At 49.9% G+C, this 22,326-nt stretch overlaps 1 protein-coding gene across 2 annotated transcripts in view; it reads left to right on the top strand.

Annotated features, from left to right (window-relative positions):
• The first annotated feature begins 3,086 nt into the window (after positions 1-3,086).
• Positions 3,087-22,326, top strand: part of DTX2 (deltex E3 ubiquitin ligase 2) — a 33,284-nt gene continuing 14,044 nt past the window's right edge. For both annotated transcript variants that reach the window (XM_059487165.1, XM_059487164.1), the window contains exons 1-4: positions 3,087-3,227; positions 8,100-8,489; positions 13,107-13,689; positions 20,347-20,405. In XM_059487165.1, the coding sequence (XP_059343148.1) occupies positions 8,177-8,489; positions 13,107-13,689; positions 20,347-20,405 (955 nt within the window). In that variant the 5' untranslated portion in view covers positions 3,087-3,227; positions 8,100-8,176. The remainder of the gene's footprint in view (positions 3,228-8,099; positions 8,490-13,106; positions 13,690-20,346; positions 20,406-22,326) is intronic.

Raw genomic sequence — 22,326 nt, 5'->3', positions numbered from 1 at the left:
GCCTGGCAATTTAACAGAGCCTCGAGCACCAGGGTTTGTAGACATTAATGTAGGACCTCGAGCCAAAACCCTGTGAGAGGGAGCAGCCACGGAGAAATTAATTCAGCAGCCTTCCAGCAGCACTGCAAGGAAAGGAGCAGGGGGAAGGCAAATATTTGGCTGGTTACCCCAGAGTGTGGATGGATCTGACAGGAGGTGATGGCTCGATGGAGGACTCAGTGCTTTGCATGCTGATTTGGGGAGCATGCAGAGAAGGGTGTGGGGAAGAACAGCACGGGGAGAAAGGGGTCCAGCTGAAAAAAAAACCAAAAAAAACCTGAAACCCCTCCCCAAAGAAACCACCCCCAAAACATGAGGGACTATGTAAAAACCTGGGGATCATTAAGGTAAAAATCACGTAAAACATAAAATATTTTTGCAGGCAGTGAGGATTTTGAGGTCTGCATCCCTGTTTTCACAGGGTCCTTAGGGGCAGCAGGACACTGAGGTTCAGCTTTTAGACTTGGGGATTATTGAGGATCTTTACAGCCACCCTCACATAGCTGGAGGAGGTTGTGCAATGGTGTCTGATAGGCTCAGCTGGTCACCAGACCCCTCATTCATGTTGCCCATGGCTCTGTTAACCCCTTCCAGAGTGTTGGGTCATCGTGGAATCACTTATCACAGGATAAGTGATGGAGAGGTGTGAGAAAAGGGAGACTGAGGACCAGCCACGCACTTGCACTGCTGAGCTGAGGCACCTCAGCCACTCACTGTGCCTGGCAAAACACTCCAGGGACCCTGATGCAAAATCAGATCATGATCCCTGCTCAAAAATAAAAAATTAAATAAACCCAATGCAATTTAAGACTCTTCCCACAGCTCTGCCACCACCTGGCTGCTTTATCTCTTCCCTCCAGCCAGGAGCTGCACCCAATTCACCTCAGCTCTGCCCCACCCTGCAGCCCTTATCAGCAGCGCCTTCAGCCCCAGAGCATCACCCTGAACCTCGCCCAACATCCCTCACCAGCCTGGGCTCCTCACTGGGAGCATCCCTTTATCTCCCAGCCATGCCATGGAGGTCTGCAAGGCTCAATAGAAACCCTTCTTCACCATCCTCAAATCTCCCTGAAACCTTTTCCTATTTAGGATCACAGGATATCTCACACCAGTGCAACAACATGGATCACAGAGTCTGCTCCCAGCACAGCTTTATGAAGCATTCCTATCTATTTTTCTGGAAAAGCATTCCTATCAATTTTTCAGGGAAGAAAAACCCCTCTGGATTGCTCTCCAGTTTCTAATTACAGCCACAGGAGACAGGGATCCCAAGCACCTGAGTTGTAAATGTGAAGCTTATTGCTCAAGCAGACACATTACAAGCAGGCTATCAATCACTTCTGGCAATTATTAGTACTTTGTGAGTATCTTGAACTCAGGAATGTGACAGTCTCATCCATCCTGGAGCAGAGAAATCCATGGGCATTTGCATACCAGGCTGAGCTGTGGGGGGAGGCAGCTCCAGAGGGGTTTCACTGCACATTTTGGGATGAAAAACAACTTTATCCAGGCTCTGTAAAGATGAGTCTCACATGTTTAACCCTGGAAGAAGAGCTTTATAATATCCCTCCATTCCTACTGTATAAAGTGCTTCTATATGCTTTGTTTGTTTGGGTTTTTGGGGGGGGGTTTATTGTTGTTTTTTTGTGTGTGCGCGTTTTTGTTGTTGTTGGTTTTTTTTTTTTTTTTCTGTGACTACTGACTCCAAACACAATTTCCTTTATTTTATAAAACTTTTGGGGCAGGTGTATCATGGCCTGGGTGAATCAGTGCTGCTGGGTATAAAGTCCAGGGAGTTTTCAAGTCATTTGATAAGGGCTGGTGAACATTTCCTGGTTCAGAAGGAATTATGGTGATCTTAAGGGGCTTTTTCAGCCTAAATGATTCTCTGGTTCTGGGGTTCTCTAATTACTGCTGCTGAGGTGTTGGTGGGGGTCCCAGGAAAGGGAAAAACCCAGGTGGGGTCTGACCAGCCTCGAAGAGAGCATGAGTAAGTGATGCAGCACCTCCAAGATGCTCCAGGATCAAAGGAATTCCTAAATAAACACACACACATCTTGCAAGGGTGGTGATGGAGGAGCAGTAATGTCTCACCCCCCAGTACTACCCATGCTCACACTCACACGGATGGTATCACACTCACATGGACAATATCACACTCGTGCACAGTCACACACACCCCCACACACATTGTCACACTCCCACTGTCCCACATACACACACCACCAGTTCTCTCTCTCACACACTATCACTGTCACTATCATTTACACAATCACTTTTCATGATCTATTCGCACTCACTGTGACACACAATCATTCACACACTCATTATCATTCACTATCTCACACACAGTCACTAACACACGCTCATTGTCACACACTCACTGTCACACATTGCCACTTGCACTATCACACAGTATCATACACACTCATTATCACTATCGCACACTCATTACCACACTCATTATCGCACTCATTACCACCCTCGGTCCCTCACACTCATTATTACACTTATTACCATATTCATTATCACACTTATTATCACATTCATAACCACTCTTGGTCCTGCACACTCACACTTTTTATCACACTCATTACCATATTCATTATCGCACTTATTATCACGCTCATTACCACACTCAGTCCCAAACACTCACACTCATTACCATATTCATTATCATACTTATTATTACATTCATTACCACACTCTGCCCTGCACACTCACACTCTTTATCACGCTCATTACCATATTCATTATCACACTCATTACCACACTCGGTTCAGCACACGCACACTTTTTACCATATTCATTATCACACATTATCACTCTACTACACTCGCTCTCACACACTCACTACCATATTTATTACCATATTCATTACCACACTCATTACCATATTCATTATCACACTCATTTCCACACTCGGTCCCGCACACTCACAGTCTTTATCACACTCATTACCATATAATTACCATATTCATTATCACACTCATTACCAGCCTCGCTCCCACCCCGCCTCACGCTCGCCGTTCCTCTCCCTCACGCCTCCACCAATCACGTCCCTCCCTCCCCGCGTGGCCCCGCCCCTTTGGCCCCGCCCCTTCAGCTGGCCCCGGCGGTCTCTGGTGCGCACGCGCGGTGGTTCCGTGACCGCGGGCCGGGAGCGGCGGCGCCGGGCCCTGCTCGGGGTGAGGAGCCGGGGGCGCGGCTGAGCGGTGACGGGACCGGGGCACGGCGGGACAGCGGCGCCGGGACGGGGAGCTGGGTCGGGTTGGGCTGGGCTGTGCTTCGCGGGGCGGGCACCCGCGGGCGGGCACCCCCGGCACCCCGTTCCCTGTGCCGCGCAGCCCGGGCCGTTCGCGAGGGACCGCCGGGGCGGTTGCGGCCGCTCCGGGCCCGGCCTGCCTGGGGTCCCGTGGGCCCGCGGGAAAGGGCGCTGTTCCTCTCGCACCAGGCCCCCGCCCCGCCGCAGCTTCCGAAGCGGTCGGTGTCGCCCGGACAGCCCGGGGGTGTCTGTGGTACCGGGGGCGGTGGGAGCCAGCAGCGGCTGCGGTGGTGGCGGTGCTGCCCAGGGCCGGGGGAGCTCCCTGAGGGGCGGGTGGCCCCCATGGGCTCCTCAGGCGGGACCTGGCTTGGCCCTTCCGGAGCTCCAGGGGCTCCTGCCACGAGCCGAAGGAAGGCATTGGGGAGTTGGAGGAGCCCTCCAGATGGTGCCAGGCTCTCACCTCTCAAATCAGTGATCTCCCCGTAAATAACAACCCCCCCTGCATGCCCAGAAGGACCCAGGAGCGGTCGGGCTGCACGCAAAGTGTGGTGAGATCCCGTGGCCGGGTGGGATCTGTGTCTGGCTGTACCTGCCCTCCTCTCGCTGCCTCAGTTTCTCAATTCACCCGTGCCCGAAACCAGCCCTCGGCTGAGCTGTCAGGCAAACGCTTTGTTCCGCCTCAGTTGCCGTCTCTATTTTCCCCCTCCGAGGGGAACTTGCTTAAAAGCTTGTTTTGAATGGAAGCAGTGCAGATTTGGAGCAGCCGGGTTATTTCTTGTGTTGTTTTGGCTGTCAAGCCAGGCGCCTTGTGCCATGAGGATCAGCACAGGGCAGGGACTGGGATGGATCTGCGTCTTTCTCTGTTCTTTCTCTTTGGTTGGTGCTGATCGGTGCTGGATGCTTGTGTAAGGGAAGGTGTGTTTGGGTGTGAATTACCTGGCAACAGCTTCCAGTCCTGTTGCATCGCGTTTTGCTGTGCCCACAAGTGCAGCTCAGCTGGTGTGGGGCCCTGGTTTGGGGTCGGAGGAGGGCACAGGGCACCTGTAATGCTGCTCCAGTCGTGCCCCCTGCACAGGGTCACGTTTTACTGCAGCCCTGTGGGCTCCCTGTGCTTTATGTGCTCCCCTAATCCCTGGGTAATCTCTTCCCATGGGATCTGTGGTGCCTTCCCAGTCCTGTCTCTAAAAGTGGTGTCGTGATGTTTAACGATCCCTCCTGGGCGCTCTCTTTTCTGAACAACCTGCTGGAAAGTCTCTTATTTTACCAATCTGGTGGTTTTTATTTTTAATTCAGCCCAGCTCAAGAGCTCCCGAGGCTCCTTTTCTTTTCCAGGTACAAGCTTGCATTTCGTGATAACTTTTATCAGCTCTGGCAATTCAAGTTCAGAAACTTAACAAAAGGAGTTGGCATTTTTAGAAATCATCTCAGACCCATAAATTTTAAGATCCTGCATTTAAAGCGAAAGAGAATTCTGCTTTCTGGAAGTAGAGCAGAGAATTAAACACAGCTTTCAAAGGTTTCAATTTCCATTCTCCAGCTTTCTCACCACCATTTGCTGGAGTTGAAGGAGCAGGGAGTGAAGCTGCTGGAAAACACATCTGAAATGCACTCAGCTTTTTTCCTGTCCAAGTCCCCAATTAAAGCCATGTGGACAAATGTTTCAGAGGTTGTGCTGAGAGTAAAGTTCCAACCAAACAAATCCATGCTCAGACTCTGAGCCAGTGTTGCCAAATACCTTCAGAGTGAAGGGCATCTGGCTGGAATATTTAAGTCTGCACTTGAATTAGCCAAGGTTTTGTTTTCACTGGAGGAAGGGTGGCTCAGAGGATTTTGTGACTGGAGCCACAACTGTTTGGTGAATAAGAGCTTTTAGGGCTGATGTGAATTTCAGCTTTTCAAGGTACTTTTAAAGCTTGAGGTGAAGAGTTCTAGTCCATGGGATTTGAGTAAAGATGTGAGCTGGGATGTGTAACACATCCCAAACCACGTCCCACTCTTCCCCAAACCCTTTTTGCTGTGGTGTAATGCTGAGCACTGTACAAGCAGCTCCAGTATTGAATTTCTCAACTTTTACTCTTTGTGTGCTGCTGAACTCTCAAAGAGAAATCAGGAACTGCAACTTTAGGTCTTTTCTTTGTTATTTGCCATTACTGCAGGACTTGTGTAACTCTGGCTTACTGATGCTCTCCCACATTCCTCACTTCCCAATCCATGCAAGCAGCTGCTGGCTCCAGCAGCTTTAGCAAGAGCTGGCAGGAGGCTGAAATGCTCCCCTTGCTCCTCCTTTGGAGCAGCAGTCCCAGCACAGGAAATATTTTCCCTCTCTGATGGGGAAGTGGATGCCGGAGCACGCGACACTCGCGTGCAGCACCTCCACGTGTGCTCCAGCATTCACAGCATCGCTGCCACCCGGGGCTGAGGGACAGGCTGGTGTCACCCTGCTGTCACCCCTGAGTGTGAGCTGGCACGGGAAGGAGGTGGCTTTTCTGCCTCGGTGTCTGCTTGTTTGCATTTTCTGCTGCTGTTTCAGAAAGGAAGGAAAAGGAGCCGCTGGGTGCCTCCTCACAGCCTCCCTGCTCTGCGTTTGGCTGCTGGTTAATGTTTGGTAACAACTTCGGGGGGAAAAACAGTGTTGGTTCTGTATTTGGGGTTCAGAGCACCTCGTGCAGCTGGGGGGGACAGAAAATGCCACAGCCTGGCTTTTGCTCTGAGTTGAGCATGGACAATGCTGGTGGTCCTTGAGCTGGAAAAGTGTTGGTGTGAAACCTGCCATAAAGTGCTTCTATATGTTTGTTTTGTGTGTGGGGGGGGTTGTTTGGTTTTGTTTTGTTTTGGGGTTTTTTTTTCTGTAACTACTGACTCCAAACTACTGACTCTTTATTTTATATGACTTTTGGGGCAGGTGTATCGTGGCATGGGTGAATAAAAGTGGCAGAGGCAGGTGTTGGATTTGATACCTTAAGTCTTAATTTGCTGTTTTGAGCAGTGAAATAACTGTCCTTGGAATGGATTCATAGGAAAAGATTAATAGCAGAGACCAGGGTAGCATCTTGGTGATCTTGGTTTGTCACCAAGACCAGTTGAGCTGAGGGTGTTGTATAAAATCTCAGAGCAGCTCATAAAGTGATTTACACTGAATTCCTGGGGAAACTGTTGCCTTCCTCTTATGAATGCAGACGTGTGGGTGGGTGTGTCTGTTCTGTGCTCACTCTCCTCTGTCTTTTTTAAGCTATCAAGCCACACGGGCATGACGGATGGGACGCTCCACGGAGCGTGGGCTCTTCCCCCATCCGGCAGGGATGTCATTCTCTGTGCAGATGGCATCCTCCAGTGGAAGCCACCCACTGCTGCTCTGCCTCTTGGGAGACCTGAACTTCTCCATTGGATGGGAAGGAAGCTCACGGCTCCCTGCTGGCTGCTGGGAGTTAAGCGAGCAGTCAATGACGCGAGGCCTCACAAGGGAGAAGGAGAATTTATTTTAAAACAAAATGAGTTTCACTCATTCACAGCCGAATCCACCTACACACGAGCACTAACGTGGGGATCTCCAAGTGGTGGTCCAGCATTTGGACAGATGTGTGTGCAGATAGTTTGGACAGGATTCCTTGGAATGACACAACAGATAAGGAATGTTAAATATCAGACCTCTGGTGATCACGTGATGCCTTTGGATCTGTTCTTTTTACATCCCTTGGAGGCTGAGAGTGGTGATCTCTTCTTGTTGGAATTTATTCACTGTCCTTTGTGTCTTTGTCTGGTCCTTGGGGTCCTACTCTTTCTCTGTTCTTCTCCAAATCATCTCTTAAGGGCTTGAGTCTCTAATGCTGATTGTCCCTCGTTTCAAGACGGTCCTTGTTTTTCAACTGAGAAGCTGCAAATAGGTGTGCTTTGATCTTGAAGACCTCCTAAATCAGTGCCCTCAGCACAGGCAGTTTATTGTGCCCTGTGTTCCTCCTGGCTCTCTTGTACTCCTTCCCATCTGTTTTTTGCTGGGGTCACACTGAACTAAAGAAGAGTTTGTACCGTGATTTGCAAACTGTGCATTAAGAGTTGTTTTCTGGCTCTGTTTGCATGTGTAATGCTGCACAGGAGTCACAGGACTCATCCTGGGCCAAAACGAAGTGATCAGAAGCCTGAATGGAGCTGATGGTGTAGCCCTGGAGCTCAGATCAGTGTGAAGGGTTTGGGAACCGTTTGTGTAACTCAGTCATTTCTGTGAATGAGTGTTTGGCCAGCGTTGGGGTGGTCAGTGTGGTGCTGCCAGGAGCAGTGCTGAGCATGGGGAAGGGGCAGAATGGCAGCTTGCCTTGGCACACTGCTGGCTACTGAGTGTCTGTCTGAGCTCATGCCAGGGCTTGCAGTCTGCCTGACACAGGTATGGTTTGGTACAGATGTCTGGTGGCTCAGGTGGTGTTTGGTGCCACAAACCATAGGAAACAGAGTCTCCCTGAAGAGTGCTTGCCCTCAATTAGCACAAATTGCCAGCACTGGCAGGGAGTGAGTGGTGGTACCTCACTCACCCTCAGCCAGAGGGTTCTGAGGCCAGTCTGCTTCTCTGGAGTCCCTTAATCCATAGTGGACATCCTCTGTGAAAGTCAGAGCTTGTTCCCCTCTCTTATGTGATGTGGGGTGGGGTGATTTGGGACATCGTTCTCAGCTCCCTGTGCTCTCTGTGTTTCTTGCTGCAGGTCCCCAGGAGAAGATGGTGTAAGGCCAGCTCAGATGGCTTCTATGATGTGGGGTGATTTGGGACATCCTTCTCAGCTCCCTGTGCTCTCTGTGTTTCTTGCCGCAGGTGCCCAGGAGAAGATGGTGTAAGGCCAGCTGGGCTGCCCCTCGGAGCCGCGTGGTGCCCGGAGCTCAGGGAGGAGCATGGCCGCAGCTCAGGGAGCCGGAGGCGGCTCAGCCTCAGCCGCGCCCTCGGGCCCGCCCGCTTCTGCCGCGGGGCACGGCAGCGGCTCCACGGCGGTGGCGGTGTGGGAGTGGCAGGATGAGTTCGGCAGGTGGAGGCCGTACCGAGGCAATGTCTGCAGCTACATTGAGCAGGTTATCCAGGCCTCGCAGCAGAAGGGCCGGCGCTCGGGGTCGGGGCTGGTCAGCAGCATTCCTTTGGGACACGCCGATCCCGCCTTGGCTCCCTATGTCATCGACATTCCAAGCCTGACACAGTTCCGGCAGGATACAGGTAAGGGAGATTCCCCACCCGTTCTGCTGGTGTGCTTGGGGACAAGCAGGGCCTCGTGCTGTGTATGAGAGCCCTGCAAAGCTGTTTGTTACCGTGCTGGGCAGCTCTGTGAGCATCTGAGCAGCATCTGCTGCTCTCCTAATGCTGTGTGGAAAAATCTCTGGAGCTGGGGGCAGGCAGACAGCCATGATCTCTTCAGGAGCATCATCAGGGGACCCCTGGAGCTCCCAGCCTGTGAGCCAGAGCTCTCAGAGCTGGAAACTTCCCTCCCCCCCAATCCATTCAAGATCACTTGCGTAAAAAAGGCCTTTTTACGATTCCAACCCTCCTGCTTGAATCCCTTGCTCCCTCTGGAGTTGGAGTGCCAGCTGCTTTGCCTTGGCATGCAGCCCTGCTCAAGCTGCTTGTGAGTGCCTGCAGCCCCCGCACGACACCAAAACGCTGCAGCAGAATCTTCCCTCCACTTGTGCTGGGTGAGCCCGGCTCGCTTCCTCCCAGGGAGAAAGGGCAGGGTGGGATCAAGAGCAGAATTGAAACCTCATTTTCATTCTCCTGTCTCTGGGGTCACTGGGAGTAGCAGCTCAGAATTTGCAGAGATGACTCCTGCCCTTTTTTGCTGCAGATGTGCTGAGCAGCTGGAGCTTAGAAAAAGGGCAAGGATGGAATGCATGCACTTCATCCCTGGAAAATCCAGGGAGATCCCGAATTACACGCCCCAGATGAATGGCTGCTTTGGAAAGTTTTTCATCCATCAGTTTCCCCTTTGTCAGTGTCTCTCCCATCACTCCAGGACACAGTTGAGCATCATGCCAAGCTTTGTAGAGGGGCATGTGCTGGTTTCTTGCCAGTTGAAACAGTAAATGAGCAATATTTTGAATTAACTGCATGATCAGCCAGTTCCAGCAGGAAAGGGAAGTGGTTGGAGCAAATGTCAGTGGTCATCACAGCTGCATCCGTGTTTTTATTCTGACTTGGTGACCTTAGGCTGAGTTTATCTAGTGGTGTCCTGGGTGAGGTGAGGAGCTTCTAAGCTGGATGTCCTGGCAGGTGTGCTCAGCTTGGCCTGTTCAAACACCTGGAAGGCCAGCTGAGGCTGTGGCTTTGAGTGGTACAGTGTGGACCACCAGAGCTGGCACCAGCAGCTGTTTCTCTCCTGGTTTTTTCCATGCCAAACTTGTGAAGGAGCCTTCCAGCCTCTGGCCCTTCCAGCCAGTGCTCCAGCCTGTGGGCAGCAGCCCTAAGCCTTGTGCTGAAGGTGAGCAGAGAGCCTGTGGGGTGGGTGAAATGTGTCCCAGTGTGAATGGGACATTCTTTTCCACAGGTACAGCTGTCTGTCCTTAGAGGGTTTGTATCTCTTTAGGTCCTCAAAGATCTCTTTAGGTCCTCAAAGATCTCAAAACAGACAGTGAATATTGTCCATTTTAGGGTGGTTTGGAGCTGTTCTTCTCTGGGGGACAGTCCAGTTCAATTCTGGAAATGCTGTTGGCTGATATGATCTCATCTTTCCACTAGATCTGAGTTAATAAGAAAAAGGCTGATTCTGCTCCACAGCTCTCCTGCAGTGTTTCCCATTGATCCAAAGGGATGCTGATCAGTGCTGTGAACTCTCTCCACAAATACCTGTGTGCTCTGCAATGTGACTGTTGGAAAAGCTCTCATATCCCCTTGCCATGGCCCAGTTCTGAGCAAAGCTTTTTCCCTCTGCAAGGCTCTGCCTTCAACGTGAACCCTCCTGAGCCAGCCGCCAGCTGAACTTTGTCACGTGCTGGAGAAAAGAATCTCTACAGGAAACATCCCCATGAAAAATCTTTAAACAGTGCAAAAAATAGGCTGTTGTATTCTGCTCATTAGCTATTAGACAGATAAATAGGCTCTTCAAAGGAAGCCAGGGAGAATAACAGGAAGCCAGTGTTAACGGGAGCAGCGTCCCCAGCAGCAGGGAGTGACAGCTGTGCGGGGGGATCTTGGGGCAGAATTAGCTGTGGGCTTCAGCTGCTGCTCAAGGCAGATTAGCTGGGAGTGAGTGCAGGGGAGCAGCAGGAGTTGTCCTCTCCCCACAGCTGTTTGCCCACCCTGGAGAGGAATGCCAGTTTCCCAGCCAGCCTGGGGGAAGGGAGATGTTTTCCAAGCACATTGCCTTGCTCTTGTTGTTGACTCCTAAAAAATCTTCTTCTTTCTGCTGCTGTTTGAGGGCGTTAAAAACACAAGTTGCTTGCAAGTCCTGCAGTCCTTTTTGTGCTCTTTTAGCTTCTGAGCTGCCAGTGGAGCTGGGGAAGCCTTGCTAATGTCCTGAGATGTGTCCCACTGGATACCTTGTCTTACCTGTAGCAGTCCCCTTTCTCTGGGAGCAGGTTCCCTGCACTCATGTCTCACCATCTCATTCCCAGTCCAGTCCCATCCTCCTCCTGCTCAGGGGTTCATTCCTGAAGTTATCCACCTTTTGAGGCTGTTTGTGTTTCTGCAACTTGCTGGATAGGAGAAGTCATTGCTAGAGTTTGCTTTTGGCTGTTTAGTCTGCTTTTCCACTAAGGCATCAATTCCAGGCTGGGAAGGTCATCTTGGTCCTGATAGTTTCTGCCAGAAGAAGGTCTGGTGCCACAGGAATCCTGAGCTCCATGGTTGAGCTGTTGGGGAGGTTGCTGTAGTGTTTTAAGTGTGCTGCTGAGATGTTTGTTGGCTGGTGTCACTGGAGAGTCCTGCTCTACAATAAGCAGGGTGCTTGGTGCTGCTCTGGAGCAGAAACACAAGTCCTTGGTCGGGCACATTCTGCCTTGGAGAGAACCTTGGCCTTTGTGTCAGCTCTGGAGCTCCAGCAGTGCTGAGATAAGGAAACAGTTACAGTTTTCACAGCTGTTGGCTACAATAAGAGCAGCATGATCCTCATGCCAGCATGCAGGCAGGCAGAGCCTGAACACAGCAGCAGTTGGATTCTGGCAGTGTGGAGTCCCACATGGGCTGTCCTCCCTCTTCTTTGGGATGTGCTTGTTGGGTGTGAAGCCTGCCTGGATTGTCTGTGCCCCACAGAGTCTCCAGTGATATCCTGGGGCAATTCTCCTGAGGCTTTAGGTGTGGGTATTTGTAAACGTGCCAGTTTTCACCTGGGGTCCTGGAACATAGTGCCATAACTCTCATGACCTCTTTAGAGGCTGTATTTTTTTTTTTTTTCTCTTGGTGCTCTTCTTTGAACTCATCCTGTGCTATAACATCTCACTGCACCCCTGTTCACCCTCACCTTCTTGGATCCCCAGACTTGCCTTCCCCACAGCCTTTCCTGCTCCTCTTTCTCTGTGCAGAATGCTGCTGAGGGTTTTTCCTGCAGTAGCAGTTTTGACCCTGCTGCAAGAACCCATTTTCAAAGATTACAGAGCTTCTGTCCTGTTTGGTGGCTTCCTTCCCTCTCATTAGGCTGCTGCTTTTTTGAAGTAAGGGATGAAGTACCCAGGAGTGGAGTCATCCTGGAAAGCCAGGCTTCCAGGGAGTTCGAGCTCCAGCTGTCGCTGTCGAGCGGCCTTACAAGAGTAGAGTTTCTCCTTCCATTTCTCTCCTTTGTCTGAACAGCTGCTCTCTCCAGTTTTAAGTCACTTCATTGTCTTCCCCTCTCTAGCCTTGCTCTCTCTCTCAGCAGTCAGAAGTTTGCCCTTCTCCAGAGTCCTTGCCCTTGCCCCTTGTGGGACTTCCCCCACTCTCCCAAGACTGAAATTTCCCCGTCCCTTGTGTAACAAAGTGGGTGTTCAGCCCCTTAAGTGCTCCTACAAAGTACTTCCCGATGGTGTCTTGTCTCTATAGTTACTCTGTTGTCAAGGCTGTGGGAGTTGGTTTTTTTTTTAACCAGATCTGTGCCTCAGCCTGATTTTTTTTTTTTCTTTTTCCTTTTTTTTTTTCCTTTTAACGTCAGGGAGGCATATGTGATCACTGTGCCTTTGTGCTTGGGTGTGTCTGCGTCTGCATCCTCTCTCCTTCCCTCCTTTCCCACCCTTCCTCCTTGCAGCTTTTGAACCTGCTGCCAGCCCACAATCAGATTTGGCAGAAGGACAGGGATCTCAGGGATGTTGCATTTTTCTGAGCTTCATGAGCAAACCCAGCCCTTTTGGGAAGAGAAGATCTTTTAGTGTCCTTCTTGAAGGGACAGTGAGAAAGGCAGTGTGGATCTGTGCAGAAACAAATCCCCAGGACAACATCCCTCTTGGTTGTCTGCTGGCTAAATGGTTGTGTGTGACAGTGTTCACAGGGGTCTCAGGTTGAGGGAAGAGATGAGGATCTGACTCCATGTTTCAGAAGGCTTGATTTATTATTTTGTGATATATATTACATTAAAACTATACTATAAGAATAGAAGAAAGGATTTCTTCAGAAGGCCAGCTAAGAATAGAAAAAGAAGGAAGGTTTGTGGCTCGGGTTCTTTGTCCAAGGCAGCTCACTGTGATTGGCCATTAATTAGAAACAACTAACATGGGCGAATCAAAGATCCACCTGTTGCATTCCACAGCAGCAGATAATCAATGTTTACATTTTGTTCCTGAGGCCTCTCAACTTCCCAGGAGGAGAAATCCCAAGGAAAGGATTTTCCATAAAAGATGTCCCTACAGTTGTGTTCATTGTCCCCTGCTCTCCCCACAGGGACCATGCGGGCTGTCCGCAGGCACGTCTTCCCGGGGGACTCTGCTGCTGGCCAGGGCGTCGTGTGGGAGTGGCAGAACGACGAGGGCGGCTGGTCCCCGTACGAGATGAACGTCTGCGTGTTCCTGGAGCAGGCCCGTGCCACCAACCACCAGCGAGTGGATCTGGGGCCCTTGGGCTACAACTATGAAGTTGACTTTGTGGCTCAGGTGCAGACCAACAAGAGCACGCGCTTCCGCCGCAGCGTTCAGAGGCGCTTGGACGCCCCATACCCGGTGACCACCTCCACCACACCCCTTCACACTGGGGTAGGATGTTCTTGCCAGCAGTGCTGGCCAAACAGCGGGACTGGCCCCATCACCACGCGCTACCGACACTCCACAAACTCTCCCAACTCTGCCACTGCTCATCAGGTTCCCGGGAGGACAGCGTCTGTAAGTTCTTCCAACGTTGGCTTCGTGCCCTATAACAAACCTGCTTTGACTGGAGCGAGGTCAACACCAAGACTCAATGCACAGAGCACCTTGGTTTTGGCTCAGACTGGGAGCCTCAGTGCAGCATTGGCAGCATCTAATGGAGTCAGGTACAGATCCTAATTCACCTTTAAATACCATGTGTGTGTCCAAGAGATCCTAATTCACCTTTAAATACCATATCTGTGTCCAAGAGATCTGCTGTGCTCAGGTCCGCATCCAGGAGCCTCTCTATCCCACAGGACCTCCCACAAGGGTCTCGTCCCTAGGAAAGAGAGGTTTGTGCCTGTATGTCCAGTACAGTGGCTGCTGGCTATCTGTCTGTCCCTTGGGCTGTGATCTTCACTCCTTTGGGATTAGTTTTGCAGCTCTCCTTTATCCCTGCCAGAACAACAAGTGCACACAGGGGGGCAATCTCTGTCTTCCAGCAGGGTGCCATGTGTCAAAGGGACTTTTTCATCCCCAGCTGCCAGCTCAGGATGGCTTTTCCCCATCAGCCCAGTGCTGGGGTTGGCAGGAAATGCCACTGGCTGGGTGTAATTGTTCCTGGCTGGAGTTACAGGCTCAGGCTCATGGAACCCATGTCCCAGCAGAAAATCCTTTAATTTCTGTGAATTAGGGGAAACCTGAGTAGCAAACTCTAACAATGTGTTTCATTTAATTCCTAAACCCAGAGCATTCCTGGGTTATTTTATCCATTAGGTTCTGTGTCTTCCCCTCCTCACACATAGTGTGGTGGTTAGTTCCTCTTCCCTTGCAGTCAGTGCCCTGCATCTCCCTACAGTCTGACCATTTTGGTTAATTATCCTGCATTAATTATCCTGCCACAGGTTTCTGGCTGTGCTCTCTTAGCTGTGATGTGCAATTCCTGTGCTCAGAGACCCAAGGGAAGGGAGCACTGGGCCATGGTGCATCCTCTGGAGTCTGCTAAAGGTTGTGTTGTGTTCACTCCTAAGCAGCCCTGACAGATTACTTGCTTTTACAAAACTGCTGATCTCCACAAAACTTGCAGAGGTGGCTGAGCTGCAACTGGCAGAAGGGCTCAAAAACTCCCTGGGAGTTTTTGAAATGCAGTGCAGTTGTTTACACCAAATTTCTTTAGAAGACGTAGCTAAAAATGGCAGCTGTGTTTTCTAAAGAAATTGGGTGTAAATTTCTTTAGAAAACACAGCTAATAAATGGCAGCACCTCTCTTACAGGGCTGAGAAGGAGGTGCAGTTCATCCTGGAAAGCTGCCTGGCTCCCTGTGTGGCTCTGGCAGTTATTTCTAGCAGGGGTAGCCCCCAGAACAGGCATGCCCAGGCTGCTGTGCCACTGAGGTGATTAAATGCATTTCCTGCTTGCTGGAGGGTGGAGCTCCAGCCCTGCCAAATGCACTTTAATTTCCTCCTGCTCTCAAGAGGGTCAAAGCCACTGGAAAACCCAGAGAGGAGTGCCAAGGCTTAACTAGATGCTAATATCCTTGGCTGTGCTGCTAATAAATTACATACATGTGGGCAAGTTATTTTGCTTCTTGGTGCATTAGTTTCCTCTGGTGGGTTAAACACAGTTAATGAATCTGGCCCTCTCTCATGGGCAGTGCTGGAATCTGCACATGGAGTGTGCCATGGCAAGGGCTGTGTCCTTACCTCAGCACTGTTAGCCAGGATCCCAGGCACCTCCTGGCAAATCCTTCCCACCCCACATGGGAAAGCATCAATTCCCTAAGGCAAGAGCTCCCTGCACTGTCTAATTACAGAGTAAGGCACTCCTGAAGCTCAGTAAGGAGTGCCCTGTTGTAATATGAGCCAGTAAAGCTGCAGGAAGCAATCTTCTGGGGGATATTAATTAATGTCCCAGCCAGGCAAATCCCTACAGCAGCTCTGCAGGCTTCTCTGGGCTTATGTGGCTTTGGCTGCTGGTCTGGGTTGTGTCTGCAGATAAGGCAGGCAGCTGATGGGGACAGGATTTTGTATAAAACCAGGAGGAAAGGGGGTCTTGGGAGCTGGAAAAGGATGGTGACAGAACTGGGGTGTGTGACTGTGTTCACAGGGGTCTGAGGATGAGGGGAGAGATGAGGATCTGACTCCATGTTTCAGAAGGCTTGATTTATTATTTTATGATATTATGCTAAAACTATACTAAAAGAATAGAAGAAAGGATTTCATCAGAAGGCTAGCTAAGAATAGAAAAAGAAAGAATGATAACAAAAGCTTCTGTCTCAGACAGAATCTGAGCCAGCTGACTGTGATTGGCCATTAATTAGAAACAACCACATGAGACCAATCCCAGATGCACCTGTTGCATTCCACAGCAGCAGATAATCAATGTTTACAGTTTGTTCCTGAGGCCTCTCATCTTGTCAGGAGAAAAAATCCTAAAGAAAGGATTTTTCATAAAAGATGTCTGTGACAGGGGTGTTCTGGTGCTGCACCCCAAATCTCCCATGGAGAACAGCACGCAGTCAGTGCTTTGTAGGATCAGGAATGACCCAAACCGGGGCCTTTTCTTCTTTCCCTCCACCTTTGTATCCTTCAGCTTTGTCCATAGGCATTCCCATGAGCTCCTTGGGTGTTCAGGAGCTCCCCTGGTGCTGCTTCCACTGTGCCCACTGTGAGTTGTCCTGCAGCCCTTTTAGCCAGCAGGGTGCTAGCTCCAGCTGACATTAATGTCACCTGACAGCCCTGGGAAGGGGTTTGGACCTTAAGGAGCTGTGGTAGCACTTGGTGTGAAGCAGATGCTGCCCTGCTCTGTGAGAAGTGTTGGCTGTTGCCCAGAGGGCTACAAAGATGCCATGATACAGAGATGTGTGGCCTGCTGGTTGTGTGCAGGGGAGAGGAAGGAAGAAAGGGCCATACCAGGTGGAGAGGGTGAGTCCCTACAGGCTTCTGGTGATGGCTCCAACCTGGCCACCCAGTGTTTGAAGTGGCAGCAGCCCTGGATTCCAAGCTGTTGACACAGCTCCTTGCTGTACTTGTGCTTTGCTGTCTCACTGGCTTTGCAGATTGTTGAAATTCTGGAGAAGCCAGTGGGTTTGTCATGCTGGAATCTCAGTGTGCCCTGTCTGCCTCCTGTAGCAGGCTGCCTGGGAAGCAGTGGTAGGAAATCTTCTTGCTGAACCTCTGATTTTACATCCTTTTATTCACAATTTGGTGATCCCTGTTACACTCAGGAACATCCAGCACACAGAGCAGCGGGAGGGCAGGAGCTGCAGCAAACAGCAGGACAGAATTGAACCAGGAAGGAGGAATTGATACCAGGACACTTCCAGAGAATCCAGGTGTTGACTTTCAGGTGTTGCAAGCACCTGCAAGAGCACTTGGCCAGGAGTCAGAGGCACTGCCTGGTGAGCAATCTCCATGGGCAGCAGGAGCAGGTGGCTCAGTGGCTCCTTCTCATCTCTCCACACTGCAGTGCTTGCTCTTGCACTGATGCTACCCACATCTCCCTTACCCAAAACATCACTTTTTCTCCTAACTCAGCTGTTTTCAATGAATGAGCAGGACCTCTCCCCAGAAGCCAGCACTGGTGAGGCAATGCTGGAATATCTGGAGCTTGTGCTGTTCCATTATTGGAGGCACAGTCCACATTACACTACAACAGCAACATCCTTCCTTGTTACCTCATCCCCTTCCTCCCCTAAGCCCCCACTTCAGACCCAGGGTAGGCTCTGGGAGCATTTCCTCACCTTTTTTGGCACAGCAGCACTTCCTCCCACACACTGTGACTGCAGACCTGCCCAGGCAGTGCTGTGGTACCTCAGAGCTCTCTGGATTTCCCTTGATTTCATCACCCTTTGGACTTTCTGCAGTTGTAACAGAGCTCAGGGAGCGTGGCAGCCCTGCTCCCACAGTGCAGAGTGGATGGCTCAGCATATCCCACAGCACTGTCAGCTGAGATGCTGCTACTGAATGAGTATTTAGTGAAATAAGAAGTATTTGGTTTCTCCATCATCACATCAGTTGGCTCAAAGCCTCCAGCAGCCAAAGCTGACACACTTTGCCTTTACAGCAGGAGTGCAGCTGACCAGTGACTGGTTCCTGGATGGTAATTTATCTGGTTCCTGGCTCATGGATGGTAATAATTTATCTGCAGTGCACTCACAGCTCCCCAAACTTGATTGCTTGCAAATGCATCAAGTGCTTATTTTGTGTTTCTCTCTGCAGATCTCAAGGGCTCTTCTCACTTCGGTTGTGGTTTAACCCAGCAGACATTTAATCACCACACAGCCCCTCAACTCTCTCCATCCTCCCCTAGGTTAATGGGGGAGACAACTGGAAGAAAAAAAAATAAAAATTGTGGGTTAAAATAAAGACAGTTTAACAGGACAGAGAAGGGAAGGAAAATAATAATGCTGATAATAATTGAAACTACAAAACAAGTGATGCACCAAGCAGTTGCTCACACCCACTGACCACTGCCCAGCCATTCCCAAGCAGCAGCCCCCACTCAATTTTCCCCTTGGTTTTGCTACAGATCATGGCATCCTGTGTTCTGGAATATTCCTTAGGCCACTTGGGGTCAGGTGTCCCAGCTGTGTCCCCTCCCAGCTTCTTGTGCCCCCCAGCCTCCTCACTGCTGGGGTGGGTGAGGAGCAGAAAAGGCCTCACTTAGAGTAAACACTGCTCAGCAGCAACTAAAACATCCCTGTGTTATCAGCATTCTTCTCACCCTAAATCAAAACCAGCTACTAGCAAGGAAATTAACTCCATCCCAGCTGAAACCAGCACAACTTCATACAAATTCCAGCTCATGGATGATTGGATTTGAGTCTCACAAGTAGAAAAAAGAGTGAAGGACTTATCTGCCTTGATGGTTACCAGTGATCCCCTTCCCAGGGCAGCTCTGGGTTTGCTTTCTCCAGCCTCAGGTGCAATGACCCTGTGCTCCAGTTTATTAGAAGAATTCCCTGCCCCCACCTCTTTTCCTGGCACAGCAGAAGGTTCAGCTTTGTGCTTTATTTTATTTTTACCTTCCATGGGGAAGTGAAAGCGCCCAAGGTGCTGCTTCATCTCAGATCTCAGGGCATGACCACAAAACACAAACTTCTGTATTGGTCACAGGCTGGGGTGGAGGGGGTGCCCAGGCTCAGTGGTGTTTTTGCTTCTCAGGAGGAAATGAGGGAAGGTCCAATGTCTCTGATTTTTTGGGAGCAGCTCTGTCAAGTTCCTGGTCCTCAAATATGTCTGCAGGTAGAGGAGTCCTGCTCCTTGCCATCTTCTGAAGAGGATCATAAGGGCAGAGATGAAGCAAAGGGATGAAATAAAGAAGTAGGGAAATACCTGAGAAAGAGCTGTGACAAAGAGGGTGAATCAGGAAAGAGAGAGAGTCATAAAGACATCTGATTTACAGCCCTTTGAAATCACAGGGAAGATTTTCCCTGTGTTTGGTGGGTTTGAGTTGGAGCCAGGACAATCTGTTGCATCATTTGAAGGCATTGCGAAATTTGGGGCAGCAGAAGGGAAAGCACAGCCTTTGAAAGAGGCAGGAGGGAAACCTCTGTGTGCAGAGAGCTTTATAAGGGTCTGGGGGTGCTGATCTCACTTGGCCAGAGCTGCACCAAGCCCTGGGTCCTGCCCAGGGCTCTCCAGGGAGGCCAGCACACCTGTGGGAACCTGTTCCAAACTGAGGCAGGTAGGAGAGGGGACAGGATGGGTGGAAAACAAAAACCACTTGTGTCACTCAAAAATCTTTTCAGCCCTGGTCATTGTTATGTGAACATGAACAAAGATTTAGCAAGACTGAAAGGAGGGACCTCTGTGGTACCTTTTTGGGCAGGGCAGTTCTTGCATCCCAGCTGGACACAAGAAGGTTTCCCTTAAATAGTGAGATTTGGGCTCTTGACCACCTTAGTCTCTGAATTCCTAAGCAGCTGGCCAGGTCTGTGTCATTTTGGAGAGTCCTTGGAGGTTGTTGTGTGAATGCACCATGCATTGATTGCTGCTGGGGTGCATGAGCCTCATCCATCCCAGACACAGGGGCCACCTGAAACAAAGTCCTGGGTGGCTTCTCTGTGCCAGCATTTGGATTTCAAGTATGTGGATCCATATGGATGGATTCCATTTGGATTTCAAGTATGTGGATCCATATGGATGGATTCCATTTGGATTTCAAGTATGTGGATCCTCTGCTAATGTAGATCCAGCTTGATTTCTTCTCTAGTGACCCCCATCAGTGTTGATGCTGCTGCTCCCCTTTCCTCCCTTTCTTCTGCTAATGGCATAACCCTGGCTGCCCATGTATCCCAAAGGTGAAGTACAGCTGCCAGCACTGCCAAAACAAGTAGGTGAGGAACCTGAAAGGAATGTTTGGTGTCCATCTTCTCTTGATTTCCAAGTGAAAACAGGCCAAGCTCTTCTAGGTCTCCTCCAGCCTTCCTTCCCTCATCCCCCTTGGATGTTGGTGCAGGTTGGAAGCTCACAGGAAGCTCTGTGGGTGGGTGGTGAGAGCAGGGAGGTATCACAGGGTCAGAGCAGGGTCCAGCAGGAGGAATGGATGAGTTAGGAGAAGATGGGGCTGGAAGCAGCTTCACACAGCAGAGCTCTGAGGCTCCCCTTGCAGGTAAGTAAATGCAGGAGAGGGCTCTGGTAAGGACACAGCTCCTTAAGTACAGCTGCAGGAGCAGGAGAGGGGGCCATGGGTGAGGGTCCCAGCTGGAGCTTATCTGAGCAATCAATCCCTGCTCATATATCCAGGGCCCTCAGGAGGGAGCAGAGCATTGCTGAATTCTCTTTGTTTTGGTTGTCTCTGATCCTTGCTGGTAAAGTCATCTCTTCTTTCTTCTCCAGTGCCCAGGCCCTGCCTGTCAAGATGTCTAAATCCAGCAGGGTGAGCCAGGCCCTGGCAGGTAAGAACTCCCCTGTGCTTTATTTGTTCAATCCTTAGGAGTAGGTGAATGAGAGGTTTGCTTTTCTGTATAATTTACTTTCTAATTTTGACTTATGGAAAGAGTCAGCAACATTGCTGGCCTTTGAGGTTTTAGACCCAAAGATTTTCCAGAAAAGCAAAGAGGGAAGGTTTGGGGCAGAATGAGATAGGCAAACCTTATGAACTGTTTTTATCATCCTGAGTCTTTCAAAATAAGTGGGATTATTTGAGGCATGGCTATTCATCTTTTCCTGTACATGTGGATGAGCAAGTAGCAAAGGAAAGGGCCTGTGAATCAAGCTCAGTGCTAGCTGCTATTTTCTGCTTTTTTTAAAGTCAAAAGCGAGGAGTGGTGTGAGATTTTGTGTGGTTTTTAATATGATTTTTTGCAATGTGGCTTTATTTAAAAAAAGCTCTGATGGTCTTTAGTTTAAAGAGGATTGTGATGCCTTGTGTTGGGAAAGGGGGACAGAAGTTGAATCAGACATTGTCTCCTGGTTTGCTTGTTATCCAAACCTGTGAACACACTACTAAATATACTGAGCAATATATCTGGGAGGGGTGAAAGTGCCAGTTTTCAATGCTCCTTTTCAGAGTAGATTTGCCTGTTAAAGTTGAAATGGCTTTGCCTTGAAAATGCCAATTTATGCTGTCAGCTTCCCGTGGAAGTGTTGCTGTGCCAAAAGCCAGTGGCAGCTTTGCTGTGTTTGGCTCAGCCAGTGTCAAACCAGTGACCCTGGTGTGGTGGAACTGGGGGATTTGGGTGCTGTGGTACCAGCTGTGCTCTCAAAACTGTATCATTACCTGGTGGAGGAGTGCTAAACATTTGATATCTGATATTTTCTGGAGTTTTCTCTGTTGCAGACTCTACAGAATGTGTGTTAACCCTCTCCTTCCTGTGTCTCTTGTCCATGCATGGTCTCTCGAGGTTATTATCTCCTGGCACACCAAACTCTGCTCCTGAGTGAGCAGAGCCAGTTACATTCTTGTTTTTCAAGACAGTGGTTCCCACCTTATTCCAGAAAAGGTGTTGAGTGCCAGGTTTTACCCTGGCTGAGAAGGATTCATGTTTCCCTTCATCTAACATTGGCACCATCTGAGAACTGCCCTGCATGTGTTTGCAGCCAGACTGGCACTGCATGAAAACTAACCCAGGTGTCCTCTGACATGCAGCCCAACTGTCTCCTCCTTAATAAATCACTGAGGAAACGAGGTGTGAAGTCAAACTCAGCCCTTGTCTAGGTGGGTGACCTGAGCAGAGCTCCCCTTGCTTGTAACAGCTCAGCCTTTCATGCCCTGGCTGTGTCATTAGGTGCTTAATCACAGAAAGGTAAATACAGCACAGAGCTGATGAATCCAGGCTGTGTTGATGTTGTTGCTGTGATCTCATTCTCCTTGCACAGGAGGTGAATGTGTGCAGTCTGGTGCCATGTTGAGATAGAAAAGGCAGCAGGAAATCCCAACAGAATAAACCATTTGCTGCCATTTAATACAATCAAATGGTTAAAATTGTAATTGGTATCTGTGTTGTTGCAGTCTGGGGGTGTAAAAGAAGGGATAATTACTCATTTTGATATTCTTTACCTCTCCCTGGGGCAGCCAGCATGAGGCACATGGAGATGTAGGGAAGTGCAGAAGCAGCTCCTTGGGATCCAGGTTTTTACACAACACAGTTTTGGGTGCTGGGCTGCCTGCTGCCAAGTGTCCCACACCTCAGAGGTGCAAGGGAGGAGGGAAATCTGAATTTGAGTCCTCAAAGTCACATGGAAACAGAGGAAAGATTAATACAAGTTAATTAGGGAGTGGAAGGAAGGTAAATCTCTGGGGGTATTTCTGGTGAAAAGCATGCAATGGGGTTCTGGTAAAAAGGAAAAGTTTTGCTGAAATATTAATTGGCTGGG

The sequence above is a fragment of the Ammospiza nelsoni genome, chromosome 21 (genome assembly GCF_027579445.1).
Source record: "Ammospiza nelsoni isolate bAmmNel1 chromosome 21, bAmmNel1.pri, whole genome shotgun sequence".
Taxonomy (NCBI): Eukaryota; Metazoa; Chordata; class Aves; order Passeriformes; family Passerellidae; genus Ammospiza; species Ammospiza nelsoni.
Note: the sequence above shows the minus strand (reverse complement) of the source record. Positions and strands in the feature narration are given on the sequence as shown.